The sequence below is a fragment of the Strongylocentrotus purpuratus genome, unplaced genomic scaffold (assembly GCF_000002235.5).
Source record: "Strongylocentrotus purpuratus isolate Spur 01 unplaced genomic scaffold, Spur_5.0 spur5_scaffold_7, whole genome shotgun sequence".
In the NCBI taxonomy this organism is placed as follows: Eukaryota; Metazoa; Echinodermata; class Echinoidea; order Camarodonta; family Strongylocentrotidae; genus Strongylocentrotus; species Strongylocentrotus purpuratus.
The window spans coordinates 30,137,675-30,157,808 of record NW_022145613.1 but is presented as its reverse complement, the minus strand read 5'-3'; the positions used below and the strand labels follow the sequence as shown (position 1 = coordinate 30,157,808).

The following is a 20,134-nucleotide window of genomic DNA, read 5'->3' as shown; positions in this document are numbered from 1 at the left end:
AAAATAAAGCCACAAATAGTTTTGAAATATATTTTTTTCCTATTTTTCTCGTCCCCTAAAAATAGGAAAAAAATAAAGCCACAAATAGTTTTGAAATATATTTTTTTCCTATTTTTCTCATCCCCCAAAAAAGCTATTTAATTGCTATAGTTTTGGAACAAAAAATAGGAAAAAAATAAAGCCACAAATAGTTTTGAAATATATTTTTTTCCTATTTTTCTCGTCCCCTAAAAATACCCAAAAAAGCTATTTCAAATAGCATAGTTTTGGAACAAAAATAGGAAAAAAATAGGAGACTTAAATAGCGTTGAAATAAAAATAGTTTATAAATATATTTCAGACATATTTTTTTCTAAAATATATTTCTAACATATTTTTTTTACAAACCAAATATATTTAAAATCTATTTAAAAAAAAATGGAATATTAATTGAATGATTGGTGTACTGTATAATTGTTTGGTAGCAATTAAATCTCTGTCAAGCTCTACTTTGTAGCACCTTGTTGTACAATATATGCATGTAGGTGCATGTCATGCGCACATGTACAAAATAATTGGATTAGTCGAATCCCCGTCCACATATTACCCGAGTAAAAACTAAAATAGGAATAAAATAGGGGGAAAATAAATACACTAAAATATTTCTATCCTATTTTTCTGCTGCCAGATGTACAAGATAAATAAAATGCAAACACATTTTTATTTCAGTTTGAAACGTTAGAACACTTTATTACATAAAATATCACATGCAATGTACACCCATATGGTGAATGAGAATACTAAACAAACAGTCCACAAACTATTAAAACATATTTACAAAAGTCACACTTACAAAACTTGAGCAGCATTTCATATAGAAAATTTTGGATTTAGAGGTAAGAACGGCCGGTAAATATTATGTATCTTTGGCAAACCGATTGGCATATACCCGTCTTATAAATGATACAAATATTACGCAAAGGTAGTACTAGGTCTTTGTAAACATAAACGCAAGAAAGAAAAAAAATATATCTTTTTCTTCTTCATTAAATTGTTCCCTATATAATCACTGGTAAAAATTGCAGATATTGGGTTCACATATATATATGTATTAGTTGTGTAAACGAAACTATTATAATGTAAATCTAATCTGAATGTAAGATATTAGAATTTAAAAAAAAAAATGAATTTTCACATTTTTGGCTCATAAAATACTAGCATATATACAGGATGTGAACCAGTATTGAACAGCTTATACATGACTATAAAGTGTTACATGATAACAGTAGCAAGGCTATCTGGCAAGTTTCAACAGTCTAAACAAAATCTTTAAAAATGTCTATAAATGAAAACATGTGAAGGCAAAGGTATAGTTCACATCTATAACAATGTAAAAAGTGTTAATAGCACTGGCAACTTGGTCTATCTGTCAAGTGTCATAAGGATGTGACAAACATGAATAGTCTTTAGATGTCTTTAAAACTTTAAATGAATACTAAGACAAAGCTTTATTACTGTTACATGAATACACATCTATAAAGTGATACATAATACTGGCATCAACTACATAGTACACGTGAGCTGACATGGCAAAGAGTATAGTGAAACAAAATTATACAAAAATATTCATACGCAGATATAGAATATATATATATATATATACATCAATACATGTATATATTTAATTACGCCGTGAGGTAATTCAATTTGTGTTTGTTAAGATTGCCTTGGTAAAAATTAAGCTGTGTATTGAAGATTTATGTCTCAGATTCATTCCGACCGCGAACACATGTTTGATTGTGGCAGGGCGAGGCAACCTGGAAGTACTTGCTGAATGTTTGTTGGACGGCATTATTGGCATCATTTTGAAATGCTTTCCATTAATTACAGATGAACAATAAGTCATTAACCATGTATGATTCTAATACTTTCACCCATGTCTTGCATTTCCTTGATGTGTGTTGGACAGTTCAGTCTAACAAATTAAGACTGTATGTACATGTACTCTAGAAGACAAGGGTGCCAGTGCCACACAGTCCAAGTTGATGACTTTCCAGCAGCCGAAGCTAAGATACCCTGAAGAAGAAAAAATAATAAGTAAAAAAAAAAATAAGCAGGTTGTAGTATTCTATTATGCTTTCAAATCAAATCTAGGAAAATTTAAGAGTTGAACGTGGAATGTACACTGTACAAATGAAATTCATGTAAGAACTACAGTTACTTGCATCCTTCACAAATTCATGACATGATAGATGCTTGACTACTTACATGTATGAATTATGATGATTGAATGATGAGCTATACTTTGCAACTATATGGTCATGCATGATGCAATACACCTACATGTGCATGCAGGATCTGCACAGCCAATTGAATGCGGGATTGTGATGGAAAAACAAATCATAACACACATAATATATACAGTGTATGTGACATACAAATGTACGGCTTCTAAGAATCAACTTTGCCATTCAATTTCTGTTAAAAATATGCAAGAAAATCTTGTATGATTTAGGATGATTTAGGATGATTTATTGGCATATGAAATTTCTACCTGGCTGTAAAAAGTGTAAAGAATTGCAATTCATTCAAAACGAGTGCAGATCCTGTGCCATGTGTTCAATGGAGATGCTATATATCCACATGCGTTCACATGTCTTACCAACTACCATGCAGCCAGCACGCGCATGTGGCGGAATCTAGCCTAAATTTGCTCAAATATATTTGTGAATGAGTAGACCTACTATAGACCTAATACGCTAATTCCATTCTTTAATGAGATTCGTCATGTTTGATTGTTCACTTCCAATGAAAAGCCTTACGTAAACACAGATATATAGGTGACTATGTAAATTATGTAGACATACTACTAGGGAATATAATCTACGATCTTCGTCAACTCTGATCAGTTTGATGATGGTTTGGATTTTTTCATGAACCAAATAAATTTACAAAATCAAGATTTACTTAACCAATTTCCTAATTTAATTGTACAGAAAGCAAACTCAATTTCGTATTGAATTGTGTGTAATTTTATTACTCACCTTCAAAATGAAGATCTTTAAAGTAGCTCCAGCAGCTAGCAGTAGCAGTCCAGTGCATGTAGTGCAAAGCAAGTTGATCGTATTTCTCCAACACAAGAGTGCTAGTGTGGGACTGTAGGCCTAATCTTGGTAATAAATTCGATCCTTTCATTTTGTTCTTTCAATTCTTGCCCTGGAATTACTCTTGAAATTGTCCTTTCCTGGTGTAAATCTACCCCTTATTACCCATACTGTGGGTTTTACAGGAAGACAAGTCTGGCGAAATGGCAAAGTAATGATTGAAATATGCGCCGTTGAGCTGATCATCACAGAGTCTGAGTGAAGATTTGAATTTGAAAATAAACTACCGGTTGGCCTATTCGCTTTCTACCACTAGATGGCAGCACACATTTAGTTGTGTTTCATTATGATTCAACATTTTTGAAGAGTACCCTTTCACCTTTGTATTTATTATGGGGAAAATTGTTACAATTACATCCAATTGGATAAGTTCTAGTCACTATAACACTATAGTAGTAAGCTAATTCTTTTGCTAATTACATACTTTTTTACTTGAAATATTCAAAATCGATAGTCATTTCATTTAAAGATAAAATTAAAACATTCTTAATTCTTGATTAAATGTTCACAGGCCTATACGATATATTTATGCTCCCTTAAAATGTTCACAGGCCTACGAAATAATTATGCTCCCTTAAAGGAAGAGTTGAGTTCTAAGGAGGGCCAGTAATTTGTCCAAATCTTCTTTGAATTTTTTTTTTTTTTCATTTTAAAAGACGAAATATCGCAATTTTTGTTAACATTATAGTTATATTGTGAAATATGTTTTGAATTGTGCAAATATATATTTATAAAGTGTAAAAAAGTTTCAACAACCTTAAAAATCAAATATCGGCGTATATTAAAAGCAAAAAGGTGACAAAATCCATTAAGTCTGTGAACATAGTAAACAAAATATAGGGAAAAAATGGTGATAAAAAAATTAAGTCCCTAACCCTAAAAAAATAGGAAGAAAATGGGTGAGAAAATTGAAGTCCAAAAACATAGTAAAAAAATAGGAAGAAAATGGCAGAGAAAAATCTAAGTCCAAAAACATAGTAAAAAAATAGGAAGAAAATGGCAGAGAAAAATATAAGTCCAAAAACATAGTAAAAAAATAAGAAGAAAATGAGTAAGAAAATCTAAGTCCAGAAACATAGTAAAAAAATAGGAAGAAAATGAGTAAGAAAATCAAAGTCCAGAAACATAGCAAAAAAATAGGAAGAAAATGGCAGAGAAAAATTTAAGTCCAAAAACATAGTAAAAAAATAGGAAGAAAATGGCAGAGAAAAATCCAAGTCCAAAAACATAGTAAAAAAATAGGAAGAAAATGGCAGAGAAAATTTAAGTACAAAAACATAGTAAAAAAATAGAAAGAAAATGAGTAAGAAAAATCAAAGTCCAGAAACATAGTAAAAAAAATAGGAAGAAAATGGCAGAGAAAAATTTAAGTCCAAAAACATAGTAAAAAAATAGGAAGAAAATGGCAGAGAAAAATCTAAGTACAAAACATAGCCAAATAGGAAGAAAATGGGTGAAAAAGGGCAAAGTCCAGAAACAAAGTGAAAATATAGGACGAAATCTGGTGACAAAAAATCTAAGTCGAAAAGAATAGGGAAAAAATAGTAAGAAATAGGTTAAAAATAGGAAGAAAATGGCAGAAAAAATCTAAGTCCCAAAACATAGTAAAAAAATAGGAAGAAAATGGGTGAAAAAATCAAAGTCCAGAAACATAGTGAAAAAATAGTAAGAAATAGGTAAAAAATAGTAAGAAATAGGTAAAAAATAGGAAGAAAATGGCAGAAAAAAATTCAAGTCCAAAAATATAGTAAAAAAATAGGAAGAAATAGGTAAAAAAATAGTTATCAAACCACCAATTCCTAGAAATAGAAAAAAAATAGGCTGTCATATGCTATTTTTAATCTATTTTTAATAAAAAATAGTGTTTAAATAGGGTACATTCACATAAAAATAGGAAATAAATAGTGAAAAATAGGAAAAAAATATATTTTTCCAGAGCCCATTTTGACTAGGGTCATTACGGGAATTAATAGCAAGAATGAATTTAAAAATTAAGTATTTTTGACCTACTGAGTCCCACAAAATCTCTTTTTTTTATAGCTGAAATATTTCAAAATACTTTCTTGAATCACTGCAAACTCCAAGTGAAGCCAAAACTATAATTCATGTGCTAGAAACACGTTTTTAAATCAATAAGCCAGTTCACAGATACAATCTGCGCATGGGCAGATAAAGGTCATTTGTACCAAACTGGTAAAACCAACAGAGATGAATACTGGATATGCGCTCATGAAAGTTATGTAACATTATTCATTTATGCACCAACGGTACATTCTATGATACGCAGGTGGAAGTATTCTTTTCAAACCGGTCAAACAAAAGGTATTCATGAAGCACGTCTAGGACTTTGGCAGTTATAGATGCTCAAAGTGGAATTTCTCCTTGTGTAAAAGATCTGTGGATATTTGCGGTCATTTGTACCATGTGCTATCTGTAAACTCCCTTAAACCCAAAACCGCCTTTCATCACGTATTTTATCGGTATATGCATACATACGTACATTCTTCGTGTTTGCCATTGTTCGCAGGAAATTTTAAAGGGGAAGTCCACCCTGATACAAAAATGAGAGGAACGGGTCAGTAAAAGTTTGAGCAAAACTTTTTTTTTTTAAATAGGCAACTATGTGACGTTTTTTGCGAGGTCCTCTACAAAATTTAGATCTTGCATTTGACCTGTACTAAATAACTTCTAAATCTATATCCCAATTAAAGATCAGTAAGCTTCATTTCTGGTAATGATAGAAAATTAATTCTCACAGAATCCAACAAAACTTCTACTAATGTTCAAAATTACAAATTAATGACATGTGCCCAACGATTTTGGTAGAACATGATTGTGTAGGGGCTGAGTAATGAGCATAGAAAGATAAGGAAATCAAGTTAAGTAGACCCGACACCATGTGCTTTAACAAAGGTCACTATTCATGTGCAAATAAGAGTTGAGGTTTTTATTGGAGATGATTTCCAGCAAGTTTTTATTTTACTGGTTCAAACAATCTATCTACTGCAGGATTAACAATCCATAATGCCATGATGAATTAAAGTCATGTTCTCCCGACATACGATGCCCATACCAGAGTTCAAGATTAGCACTAAGAAAATTTTCAATCAGACATTCACCCAAAATGGCAAATATGTTCTTATACAACATTTGTATGAAACAAATCTATTCCGTTATCAATATAACTAAGACATTGAAATATTATGACATTTTCTGTACAGAGCAATGTGGACAGGAACTCGTAAGATACGTCGATCAGAGTGCTGCCAATTTGTGTTTCACTGTTGACAACTTCAAAAAGTCAAATGTTCACTCAATATTTTTCTCTATCATTTTCTGCTTTATTAAAGCCAACCCAAAATAAGGGTGGACTTACCCTTTAAGTGAATTCATCCCCATTGACCTTTGGGCCGTGACAATGCTTGTTGAGCTATATGATAGTGTTGATTTATGATTGGCTGTATATACAGCATACTCCGGACCATATGTTAATAGAGAGGGAAATATGCTTTCGTCATTAATATAGTGTAAGCCTGCGTATGAACAATACATCAATAATAATTGTATTGCTCAGTCATCCCCACACTACCGTATTTGGAGAAGGTGTGAAGGGGGATCGAAGGGTTGAACTTCCGACCAAGAAAGTAGGCCTTATAGTTAATAAAATATTAATGATAATCATGAAAACAATAATAATAACATCAATAATAATACTAATAATAAATGAAAATGAAAATATTATTAATATCTTTTAGTATTATAATCCAAAGGGGGGGGGGGTAGTGAGCACTAGATTGTTTTTCACAAATTTGCCCCCCGAAATTTGAAAAAAAAGTCTCGACCAATATTTCGGGGGGGGGGGGGGTTGTAAAAAGCACTACAACAAAAAATCATTTTGCCCTCGACATTCATTTCTTTTTTGGGGGGGGGGGGGGCGGGGGCAGCCCAAGAGGGGCGGTTAATATCACTTCCCCCCCCCCCGAAAATTTGGCCGATCGATATTTCGTTTCGTTGTGGGGGGGGGGGGTTATGTCACCCTGTTTTGGTCACCCATTAGCACAATTTTTGTTATTACAAATAAAACTAAGGGGGTTCGACCTACCCCCCCCCCCCCCCCCCCTGCGTACGCGCCTGCATAGAATACAAAACTTGGGTTTCCTGTAGTACGCAGAAAGCCTAAATTATGTATTCTTTCATCAATATTCTACTTTAAATAAAATTGTTTTGAAAATTCTTGCAGCAATAACCCTCTTTCACATTATGATACGATTTAAGAGAACTTTGCCATCAAATTTGTGGGGCTCCCTACACTTGACTTTTACAGTCAAACCTGCTTTAGTGACCACCTGCTTACAAAGACCACCTGTCTCTAAACACCACATTATTTTGTTGTTTCTCTTGAAAATGGTTTCTCGTTGAAACATGTTCTAAAGGAATCTCTCTACAAAGATCACCTGTCTATAAGGACCATTTTTTGAGTTTCCCTTGGGCGGCCGCTGTAGACAGGTTTGACTGTATAAGATTGGGCCAAGTACGGACCCTTGAGGGACTCCTTAGGACATGGTATGTCTGGATGACCGCTCGTTTCCAATCACTGCGGTATGAGTGCGCTTGGATCGTTGACTGCTTGCCAGGAATGGATGTACGTAATATTATTTCACTCACAAACCAGGCGAGGACAATCCAGGGTAGAAAGAGGTGTGCTGCTGTTAGTATTTTGTGAATGGGGGTGGGGCGGAGGCGGAACGTGACACACCGGGTGAGGGGATAGAGCGTGCGGAAAAGTGTCATCGACATCCTTAGAGAGATGTGAAGATACAGGGTAAAGTTCAATGTCAGCGGGGTATATGGGCTGTATGCGGGTAACGCATTTCCCTGACAGCGAACACTGACTGGATATACACAAACGAGAGAATTTTCCCATGACTCCGTCACAAACCACTGACCAAACTGCAAATTTGAGATTCGCATGGATTCTAATGATATGATATCTAAAACAATCCTAACTATATCTGTATTATTGGCCTGATTTATTTCAAACCTTAATTTAGGATAAATGTAATGTTCATTTTTAAAGCTGATTGATAACGTATCATTGCAAGAGTAGGTGATGCATTAATTGCTATCCTGAATATGTGACCAAAAATTACACGCAGAAGGGACACACATCGTGAAAAGATAGTCAGTTTCGGAATTCCCCAGACATTCTGCTAACCTTTACCCCTACTTCCCCGACAATTCAGAAAATTCAGATTCTAAAAAGAGTAACTTCTACTCTTTGTAAAGAGGACATTAATAGTTGCTCTATAAATCAGAGCATCTTGACAAGTACGATGCTGATTTTCCAATCTGGTACGTATACATGCTGCCTTATAAATGAAATCGGAAACTTGACCTAAAACACGACGAACCTACAATGTCATCGGCGTATTCCGCTTCAAAAAGGGTATGTGCCCCCCCCCCCCCTGGCCGTTTTTAGTCAGGTATAAGAAAATTCGATATGTCTTTTAGCAGTCCCAACTTTGTGGACAAAATGAAGGATGCCGCCCCTGTTAAACCGTTTCTGATATGACACTGGGGGTTGTGCATGACTCCTCGCTACTCCCTAAGTCGATATGATGCCGCTATATCAGGGGGGCGACGGGCCTTGTCCCCCTGTCAAAAACAAACGTTTAAACAAATGACGGGCCCCCACCCCTGGCAAAAAACAAGTTTTAAAAAATGGTAACCGCCATTTTTGTTTAAATTATTTTTTAGTGCTCGATCAATACCCCCCCTCCTTCCGTTGAGCGAAAATAACAGTCTGCACGATTTTCAACCCCCCCCCCCCCCTATTGGAAAATCCTGGATCCGCCACTGACCGTCACCCTTTGGACTTGACGATATATATACACATACATATATATACGATATTGGCACGGCTGGCACTCTGCCCTGGGACTGTCGCTCACCTTACACCCAGCCCATGCACCGTCGCCATTTCCCTTCTCCAATATCGCGTGGATTATCAACGTCACATCACTAACCCACCATGTTTTCTGTTGGGAAATTGATCTCGGCGACGACATCTGCCCGTCAGCATGCGGGCAGGACGCTGATGAGGACGTCCCAGTATTCGGTGGCGGCCATTCCAGCACCACAAAAGAATCCAGATATCCAGCATCATAAGGTATGTATGTTGTCACCCTATATACACAATATAGCAATAGAAACGTGTATATAGCTTTGAAAGGGATTCACTATAGTGATACGAGGAGGGGGAATTACTAAAGGTTTCTAGTTATTTTCGGTATTGAACATGATTTAAAAATAGAGCTTGTGTAAAATTTGGTATGGATTAAAAAAGAAAGATTGGACACAGTGTCTTTCGACATTCTGTAATATCATATTTTGTTTCACGCTCACTTAATGAAATTTCCCAGATCATATTTCCTGCGAACATAACTATGTATATATCCGGCTAGCATACATTAATGTCACGTTTTGAGGTAATATTTGAGGGCTTAAATTCCGGTTGTAGGGTTTGGTTTGGATATATTTTTCGTTCAAAAGCATACGCCTATATGCATACATTACGAACATAAAAAATACAATTATTTAAATAGAATTATTTAAAGAGAATACGACTGGGCTGCTCTTTTCTCAGTGGGGTAGGAGTGAAAGCATTATTCATTTTAATAAAGGGCACATTTCTTTCATTCGTACTTAATTGTATTCCATGTATGTCAGATTGGAATTTGGTTGGGGTAAAGTGTCCTCCTTGTCGATCCCACAATATCATGAAGTAATGTAACTAACATTATTCGCAATGTTAGTAGACGAAAAATGTGATAGCGAAATCTTCTGGGCTTTGCGCAATGAAGCTTTACTGTTACGGGGGGGGGGGGGTGGGGGGGGGGGGGCTGGCCATTTGGGGAGCTTTCTCATGGGCCGCTCAATATTTTTGCGCTCGAGGGCTGGTCGCATCGAAATCTCAAAACCAACCTTCAGTCCCATTCCGCCCCGATTATTACATGATTACCAACTTGCAGAATTTACATAATGCTGATGTTAATCCGCTCTTGTCCGTCATTTATTTTCATATTAAAAAAAAAACTTTATGTAAAGTGGTGGGTGGCATTTTTGGGACAGGTCATGCACAGGTCATGCACAGAAAAGATTAAAATTGGACATTGATACAGTCGAAACTTAAATATCTGAATAAAGCATGGACAATCCTGCCCTAATTCGGTAAATTTCACTGACCGTTGTGTGACAAAACAGCCATTTTACAAAAAATTGTTAAAGGCAGACATAAAAGGAATAACATTTTATTCTCATTTTGGATGATTATGATTACATGCCTATTGATATTTATATTTGCTCTAAAAATCAGTTTTCCTTTAGGTTTAAATGTTTATTTCATGACGTATCGCAACAATCGTTATTTTAACGAAAAAATTATATAAGGCCTGGAAGAAACCAGCCACATATTTTTGTATTGGTGCCGATGGAATTTTTTCTTAATCACACAATGTGCGTTTCTATAAATATACAACATTGCAGTATTTACAAAATTTCTATGAATAACACTTGTATAATTCACAGATTTATATCATTTACAACATTTCAAAAAGTATATATTGAGAATTCAATTCGTAAGCGCATAATACGTACAATGTGATATAACTGGGTGCAATTGCTTATTCACGTCTGGAGACCGATCTTTAAGGTCACCGAAAGATTTGACTCAGTTTTGAACCTGGGTTCAATTTGAATCAGTTTATACTAGGCGAAGACACATGACCGCGGACATTACCGCTAGACCACCTCAAAAATCTGACAATATGATATTCAGTCGCTATCATTATATAATATAATTTATCTTAGTCCAGTAAATGGGAAATGTTATAATGCTAAACATAAGAATGGAAATTTGCTACTGAAGTATCAGACGGAACATTTTTTTTAAATATACATAGAATGTTGCTGAACTTAAATGCACGAAATCATAAGATTCTGACAGAATTTAAGGAAAAGAACCCACTTGGAAGCATTATGCTGATTAAACCTGCCGTTAAAAGAAATCCACCCCTCTATCCAAAGTGCGAAAAGTAGCTGACCGAGGAAATGTGTAAATTATGCTTGGGCAAGCAAAATGCATCTTCATTGTAAATAACAAGTCCAAAGTGTATGTTTTATATAAATAATGACCTGCTGTGATAAGTAGTCGAACACACACTACACAGGGCTGTTGAAAGCGCGCTAATTTCCGTATACAAATAGAACATCATGCTAGTTTTTGATTAAGCATTGACATTTACGACAAGACATTGTTCATGACGAATGTCTTCCTTTCATAAGATGATTCCTCAAGTCTTGATTGAATTGATTAAATGGAGATGATGTCCTTCGCCATTTTATACTGGTATTAACTCTGTCTTTTACTGTAATATCGAGCTTTTGCTCTAGATCTACAAGCTGAGCTTTTTAATAGGTTCCTCACATTTCACCCTGTATAACCTTTTATTCAATACGATTAATTTCGACGTCTTTTCAAAGAATTAATTATATAATGTGACACTTTTAGCATATTTCATATTTTGTTCTAATTTTGTCAATATTATGTGAATTCTTTTTTGTGAAATGTGAAACTAATAAACCTGAAACTTGAACTTAAAACCGGGGGGGGGGGGGGGGGGGAGAGAAAACTGTATTATAGTGTCTTGAATATATGTCCCTTTTGCAGCCAACATCAAATTCTGTAGAACTTTGCAGGATTTATGAATATGTCATGTATGTCCTATCTGTGAAATTTAAACGTTAGCAGTGTTCTAGTATTCAAATTATGCAAGGAATCCTGTTTACTTTCTAGTCTTCTCTGTCAGACACTATTGAGTGACTGACTGACATTGGTAATAACATACATATAATAAGCTGTAACAGGTACATGAGCATCTGTCTTCATCAATAACCCACTTGTAATGGCCAACATAAAACTGATTGAATATTTGTGCAGCACAAAACGTACGACTATTCGGTACAAGGGTCTGAAAATCAGATTAATACTTAGGTGATTGCAATCACTTATGTCGATTCGACAACTTATGGTCGTTATTCTCCCACTAAAAGCCATTTTCAAACCCTTTCGTTAAATATTCTCTTTCAAATGCCGTTGGAATTTAACCTTTTCATTATTTTTTTTTCGACCTGCAAATGGGACATAAAACCTTGAACTACTTTGAGTTTGATAGGGAAAACGTTAAAAGTTCATCATAACATCATATTAACTTCCCATATGCTCACGTCCCTTGCAAAATGGGTTTAATATCCTCCTTTCTCCGAAGCATGCAAGGCATTTTATACAGCATGAACCAAAGCCATACAAAGTCCGATTCGGTATCGACAAGATTTATGTGTTTTATAAACAAAATGAACAAAGATAGTTATGACTATATAGTTTCGCCGTAAGATGAAAAATGGACTTGGTCATCATTCATTTTAAGTGATATGATGAGGGTTGTGTATCGGGACGCTCAACAAAAATAAGGCCATTGATTTTGCCTTAGTAGTTAACGAGAAAGTATGCATCAAATACCACCAACCATCATACATATTTGTCTTTTATGAAATTGTGAAACACAAGTCTTAAAGGTAATAAAAAGTGTTGGTATGGGGTCATGAATTTGGTTCAAATGAACATATTGGAAGCATATACGATCATACAATATTCAGTGATCGTTGTCGCGGTCGAAATCGACTCTAAAGTTATGAAATTGTAAAATAATAAATACTTAATGTTGAATAGCTCCCTCTCAAGGTCAAGATATTAATTAAGCTATAAAACATTGTTTATTGACTAAAATCGACCGATTAGCTATTCTCGTTCGGAAATTATATACCACAACTACATACTCTGAAATTTTCATGGTCGCAGCTACCATTGTACGGCCGTAGGAGCTATTTGAAATTTATCAAAATTTACCGGGAGCACCGGTAAATCTTATTATTTAATTTTTCTCGAAAGCAGAATTGTTTTAGGGCCTAAAATTTCTGGTGTTTTTAATACGTCCACAGGGGCATCCAAATATATCAAAATTGTAAAGAATCGCTATCCACCCATTTTTCGAAATTTCCCAAAACTTTGTAATACCTTTAAAAGATTCATAAAATATTGCACGTAAACTTCCTCAAATCACCGCAGTTTAATTCAAATAATTTACTACTGATAAGAAAGGTAGGGTAGAAAATACCACAAATGGGAAAAGAAATATATGAAGCGGGTCGAGGTTATGATCTGATTTGGCTATAAACATGATTATATATAGGTCAACAATTCATCAAGCAGTTCAATGTGTACAGTATGCATCATATTATCAGTTTAATATTTAGTTTTCAGACAGTGTTTTAAAACGTAATTGTGGATTGTCAGTGCCAGTGTGTCAACACATTTCATTGAAGATTTGGAAAGTATAGACTTTCAAATTATAACAACTTATCTGAGGGTTCCAGACCGTTATAACATGTCGCCTCGCCTCCCTCGGTTGACGGTTACTTAAGAATTTCAGTTATGATTGTGTCTCACAATGAGGTAGACGAATATTGTCAAGTGAATTATTTATGTACATAGTTATCAATTGCAAAAATATTTTAATTCAAACCTTTGGCGCAGCCTCGACAAGTTCAAATTAATTTGAACTTTTGCAGTGACCCAAATTCCATTTGATTTCTTGACCTTAATATCTTTTATATACATATATGTTTTTATTGAATGGAATGAATAAATCTTGAATCTTGAAAAAAATCTTGAATCATTTTCGCATTGCAACCATATTCATGCATATGCCTTTGTGAAGCGCCTCGAGACGAATTATTTCATTAATCTGTCACGAATGTGTCTCAGTAGTCAGAATTCAAATTTCATACATTAGTTGTTGCTAGGTAGGACAAACATTATGGGTTGCCCTACCTAACAACACGTAATATATGCAATTTGCATTCTGGCTTTTGAAATACAATTATTCGTAAAAGCTGAGCAATGGATACGAAAACAATTTATTTAATACGCAGCTTTTTAATGGTGTTTCAAAAGCAAATCGAGCTGCTGATGAAATTACAATGAGCCTACCAAAAAAGATGCTCCAGATAATGGAAGCGGGTCACGGGTCAACAGCTAAAATTCAGACGTGAACTCAGGCATAACCGGCATATAATTTATCTGGGAGAGTCTAGAGTACCAAAGCTCCACCATGTCCCGAAAGCGTCATTTTTTCTGCGGCACAGATTGGGGCTTTTTTTTTAAAGGTCTTGATTTAACCCTAACCGTAACCGTAACCGTAACCCTAACCCTAACCCTACACTTTCCCATAGGCTCAACAGGACCTAACCCCAATCTGTGCCGCAGAAAAAAATAAAGCGTCCCGAAATCATATACATACATGTACTTTGGTATTATCCGGATTTAATTTTTTAAAAACCTTTGTTTAATGACCGAGTTCAAGGTAGATAGAATATTAAAGCTCACTGTAGATAGAGATTCATTTAGGTCATAGATTATCAAAATAGTTATGGATACACCTATATGACCTAGACAAAATAATAGCTATTTACAACAACAAAATCTTCCTTAACCGCGGCGCCAGCCAGCCATCAACAAACTACCCGCATACGACCTTTCCTCCGACCTTGGCCTGACCAAGAAGTTACTAGCTGGTTAGTAACTTCTTGGCCTGACATGACGAAGCGTGCGACTTTAAGAATATATCCGGCTTCACAAACGGGTTAACAAGGATGGGGTTTCATTTTATTCCGCGCTCGGATTTCATCAAAGCAATCCATTAGAATACTATAAATGTGTCCTATTGATTTGTTCTTAACATAATAGTTTATGTTTGTTATAGCCTAGCTTTCTATTGTTCATTTAAAGCTTCATAAGAAAAAGACAACTTTAATTTGTAGGTCAAGTAAAGTATTTTGTTTTTGATATTTCTTTTCATGTCATTTATTTATTCATTACTTATATTTATAAAGACATAATAAAAATCAATATATATTGGAAGATATAAGAAGAGATATAAATTTTTAAAAAGTTTGGACAGAATTGGCCAAGGCTCCAAGATAAACGAAGCTTGATGCCTTGTGACCCCACGATTTTGAATTGAATTTATTTTCACCAAACATGAAATAAAAGTGTACAAAATGATACATGTACAATGAATGAAGTGGAGGGATACAAGTATGAATACTTACAGTATCTAGGTTATACCTTTAAATTAAATACAAGCAAACATGAGACATAATATAGAACCTCCTGGTGATGCAGAAGTACATTGAGTACAGCAAGCGAGAGAGAGGGAGGAAAGAGAGAGAGGGGGGAGAGGCCAGGGGGGGGGGGTTGAAATAAAGATGTAGGCTATTCCTAATAACTTCTTGATTGTGGTGAAACTCCAGCTTTATATTTTGAAGCTATGCATTCTGGCTATTGAGATACAATTATTCGTAAAAGGTGAGTGAAAAAAAAAAATCGAAAATGGCCTGTTTGAAAGGAGCAATGAATACGTAAATAACGTATGAATTATGTTTATTCAATACGCAGCTACTGATGCATGACAATGCGTCTACACAAAAAAGATGCCCATAAATGAAAGCGGGTCACGGGTCAACGGTTAACATTTCAGACGTGAACTCACAAACATGTACTTTGGTATCATCGGGATGGAACGGTTTTATCACCACTATTGTTTTCATGATTCCCCCCTCCCCTCTTCCAAGGGTCCTCTCTATTCAGTTGTATTATATAGTTTGTGTCAGTTGCATCGTATGCTTTGATTTCATGCATAGCTAGTCATGCACGTTGATCTATTACAAATATTTGTGTTTAGCGTTCACCGAGAAGATAATATCAATTTATTCAAATAATTACTTGTACATGTCAAGTATAAGTGGATAGCATTGGTTTCTATATTAATTCCAAAGGTCCATAAGTTTGTTCGTTTGCACGTTGATATCATACCGTTATTGCTTTGAGTTATTTTATATTTCGACGATTACAGCCCGGCAGCCATCGCTGATTTCAGAACTTTCGAAAGTTTGCAAGGATTTTTTTCTTCGGAAAGCCCCTGAGAAAACTCTCTTGCTCAATTTTGCAACATAATATATATTAACAATCTTAAGACATCTTAGTATTAAGCAGGCTAAGTGTAGGTTCGTATCCCCTACCCAGAGTTTGAAGTATTTTGGGGGTATAATATTGTTATTGTGATCCAAAAGTTTGACTTTCCCTAACCAATATAATTCTGACCAGGCGCAAATGATCCGGTCAAATTTCTGAATGAATGAAATTTCGAACTTCAACCCTGGACCAAGCACTATATACCAAACCCCAACTCTAACTTTGAACCTGATCTAAACCCGGTTTTAATCCTAACCCTAGCGCTATTCCTTACCCTAGCGCTAACCCTTACCCTATACCTAACATAAAACCCGGTTCCAACCCTAACCCTAACGCTAACCTAACCCTAATAACAATTTCGGTTGTAACCCTAGCTCAAACCCTAACACTAACGCTTAAACTAACCCTAACCAAAAACCTGGTTCCAACCCTAACCATAACCCAAAAGCTAACCCTAAAACAAGGTTGGGAATCTATCCCTAACCCCAACCCTATATCAAAACGAAATAAGTTCTCGGAGAAAATGTAGCTGGGCAAAAATTTACGATTTCACTGATTATGCCTTGAGAGCGAGAATATTTGTTAAACTGATGATAGTAAAATGTGTATTGGACTAGACTTTAAACTGATTTAAAACTCAAGTTAGGTATAACACTTTTATTTTATCTGCCGCTTTTCATCAACCTTATGTGAGTGTACTCAAAATGAACCCGGCAACAGAAGAAGCAAGTTTCTGTTAGGTTTGCCATTAGGCCAAGTAATTCTATAAAATTAATGGCAAACAACAAAAAAGATACATATTGGACTAGACATGATTATTGTCTAACCGATTCGTAGTAAGGTGTTCAAGTTTTATTTTTATTTTATATTTTATCTGCAGCTCTTCATCAACAATGAGTGGGTGAACTCGGTTAGTGGTAAGACGTTCCCTACCATCAACCCGGCAACAGAAGAGGTCATCGCAGAGGTCGCAGAGGCTGATAAGGTAAATATCATTGTTATCATGATTATCACTATCTATCTAAGTATCTTCTCCCAGTTCGGAGGTTGAATGCAACACCTCTCCTTTTCACACTATCTTCTTTCATTCTGGTGCACTTTTGCAGTTTTAGTCTACTCCAGTTCTTGACATTCTCTTCCCAGTTGATTTTTGGGTTTCCCTCTCGGTCTAGTTCCTTCTTCTCTTCCCTCCAACACATCTGTTAAGAGGCTTTGGTGCCTTTTAACATGACCAAAGTATTTTATTTTTCTCTCCTGAACTAATACTACCAGTGCAATTTGTTTACACCCTGCCCGTGCAATATCTCTTTGTTGTTTTTCATTCGTTTCCAGGATATTTTCAGCATTCTTCTGTAAATCCACATTTCAAAAGATGTTATTCTATTTTCCGTGGCCTTGCTTATTGTCCATGTTTCTGCTTCATACAATAGTTCAGACCATACATAATAATTTACTTGTCTTAACCTAAGGGCAAATTTCACCTTTTTAACTGTGAATAAGTCGTTCATTACCAGAAATGTATTCCGAGCTATTTCTATTCTTCTTTTTATTTCTGCTTCGCATTTGGCATCATCTGTGGTATTTTGTCCTAAGTTGATATAATTACCGCCCTGTTCAATGATATGTCCATCGAGTTTCTAACAGATTCTAGGCTTATTCTCTGTTCTATTAAATATCAGTGACTTAGTTTTCTTGACATTAAAGCATAGACCAAACCCTTCACTTCTGACTTTTACAATATCCTTTTACAATATCCAATACATGTTATAAATCTGCTTCATTCTCTGTTGAAAAGTACAGTGTCCTCAGCATAACGTAAATTGTTAATATTTACACCCCCAATACTATCACCTTTAATATCTGAAATTTCCCTGACTACCAACTCTGTGCACAAGTTGAACAGAGATGGGGACATTAAGCACCTTTCTGTCATCATTCTCACTAATATTACCACTCTCAATATGTATACTACCCTTACCATTATTGCTACTTTTACTACTCCTACGTCTACTACGATTTCTTCTATTATTATACTAATGATGATGACGATAATGAGGATGTTGATGATGATGATACTGATAATCGTAATAAAATCAATAATAATATACAACTTTGTTTACTACAACTAATTATTACAACACTTATCACTACTACTAGTAGTCCTACTACTACTGCTACTACTATTATTACTAATACAACTACTACTGCTACTACTAATATAGTACTTACAAAAAGGAAGGTAAGGATTTAAAAAGCGTTTACTACTACATTAAACGATCATTGGAGTCACTTTTGTATACAATCTGTGCACCATCTTCACTTTATCCTACCTCTTGTATTCCTTTTAATCAGGCTGACGTTGAACTTGCACATGCTGCGGCCAGCGAAGCCTTCCGCCTGGGTTCCCCTTGGCGTACAACCAACGCGTCCCGAAGGGGTGCACTGATCAACAAATTGGCTGATTTGGTCGAACGAGACTGGGCACATCTTGCCGTAAGTTACACCGGGGGGGGGGGGGGGGGGCGCAGTTTGAAGAAGAAAAAACCCACATCCTATTCAAAATGATTTTAATTTTCTTCCACTTTTACATATCTATAAAATAATCAAGTAATAAATGTATAAATTTAAAGAGCATGTTCCAAGTTTTACTTCCCTAAATAGCGTAGGCTTGTGACGGGAACGCCCTAAACAATACATTAGTAATGTTAACACGAACGAGAAGAACAGAAAAAGAAAGGAAAAACAAAACGAAAGAAAGAAAACAGCTTAAGAGTAATCAGGTATCGCAGGTGCCAAGGCCCAAGGGTCGGACATTAAGAAATGGGTCAAACGTTAAAAACGGTAGGGGTCAGCTTTTTTTTGGCGTACATAATTCCCACCTAAGTTTTAAGAAGGGATGGATGCAATCACAGGCCGTTAAACTCGGCATATATTGATTCCAATATGTTGAAAAGTAATCAACTGTGTTCAAGGTATAATTTTTCCTTTTTTTCAAGTCAGTAATCTATTAACAAGAACGATAAACTCGTACAAGAAGTAAGGAGGCCGAGACCGGCAATTGTGTATTTTTTCGTCTAAAAGAATTACCAGGAAGCACGTATAGGACTACCTTCATATTCCCTTGAATCATATAATCCCAACGTTTGGATAAACAACAATAAATATGTACGGTTCTCCAGCTACAAACGAAATTAGTTGTAGTTTATTGTCGCTCTTTATGGGTTTTTAAGTTCAGTTTTGTTAACGTAACATTTTCGTCATCATAATGATTTTTTTTTACAGAGCCTCGAAACGCTGGACAATGGAAAACCATACCAAGATTCTTACACCATTGATGTACCAGGGGTATTAGCAACACTCAGGTTGGTTTGACAAGTAATGACTTTATTCTGAAAGAATGTATCCCACAAGACCAAATTACTCCAAGGTTGGGCGTGTTCTCTGAAAGGTTGGCCCAAAATAGATCAACACTTGATTATATAAGTTCTTTAAAAAATCATTTGTTTTAAATCATTTTTCGAAATTGTGAATAATTTGTAAAAAGAAATCTGATTCTTGCAAACTGATCTATGATGCTTCACCACCCCTCAGTTCCCATTTCGAAATAAGAATTCTGTATTATTTGCTCACACTAGATACTTTGCAGGATGGGCGGACAAGATCGAAGGCAAAACGATCCCCGTAGGTAAGTAGCGATCTGAAAAATAGTTTATTTACAGAAAAAATGAACAAATCGATGGACCTATATAAATGGTCGATTTTGAAATGTATCCTGTATATAGATCAACATGCTTTGTACATTATATTCACTATGGAAAACATCCGCTTTCAAAGACAAGGG

At 35.3% G+C, this 20,134-nt stretch overlaps 1 protein-coding gene and 1 long non-coding RNA gene across 2 annotated transcripts in view; one reads left to right on the top strand and one right to left on the bottom strand.

Annotated features, from left to right (window-relative positions):
* Positions 1-1,794: 1,794 nt before the first annotated feature.
* Positions 1,795-3,907, bottom strand: LOC115919929. Its single transcript, XR_004062068.1, has 2 exons — positions 3,024-3,907; positions 1,795-2,055 (listed from the first exon to the last, which is right to left on the bottom strand). It is a non-coding gene; the product is annotated as an uncharacterized LOC115919929 (long non-coding RNA).
* A 5,164-nt stretch (positions 3,908-9,071) lies between these two features.
* Positions 9,072-20,134, top strand: part of LOC581706 (aldehyde dehydrogenase, mitochondrial) — a 31,696-nt gene continuing 20,633 nt past the window's right edge. The window contains exons 1-5 of the mRNA XM_781694.5: positions 9,072-9,312; positions 17,174-17,278; positions 18,646-18,786; positions 19,576-19,655; positions 19,929-19,978. Coding sequence (XP_786787.2) covers positions 9,175-9,312; positions 17,174-17,278; positions 18,646-18,786; positions 19,576-19,655; positions 19,929-19,978 — 514 coding nt within the window. The 5' untranslated portion in view covers positions 9,072-9,174. The remainder of the gene's footprint in view (positions 9,313-17,173; positions 17,279-18,645; positions 18,787-19,575; positions 19,656-19,928; positions 19,979-20,134) is intronic.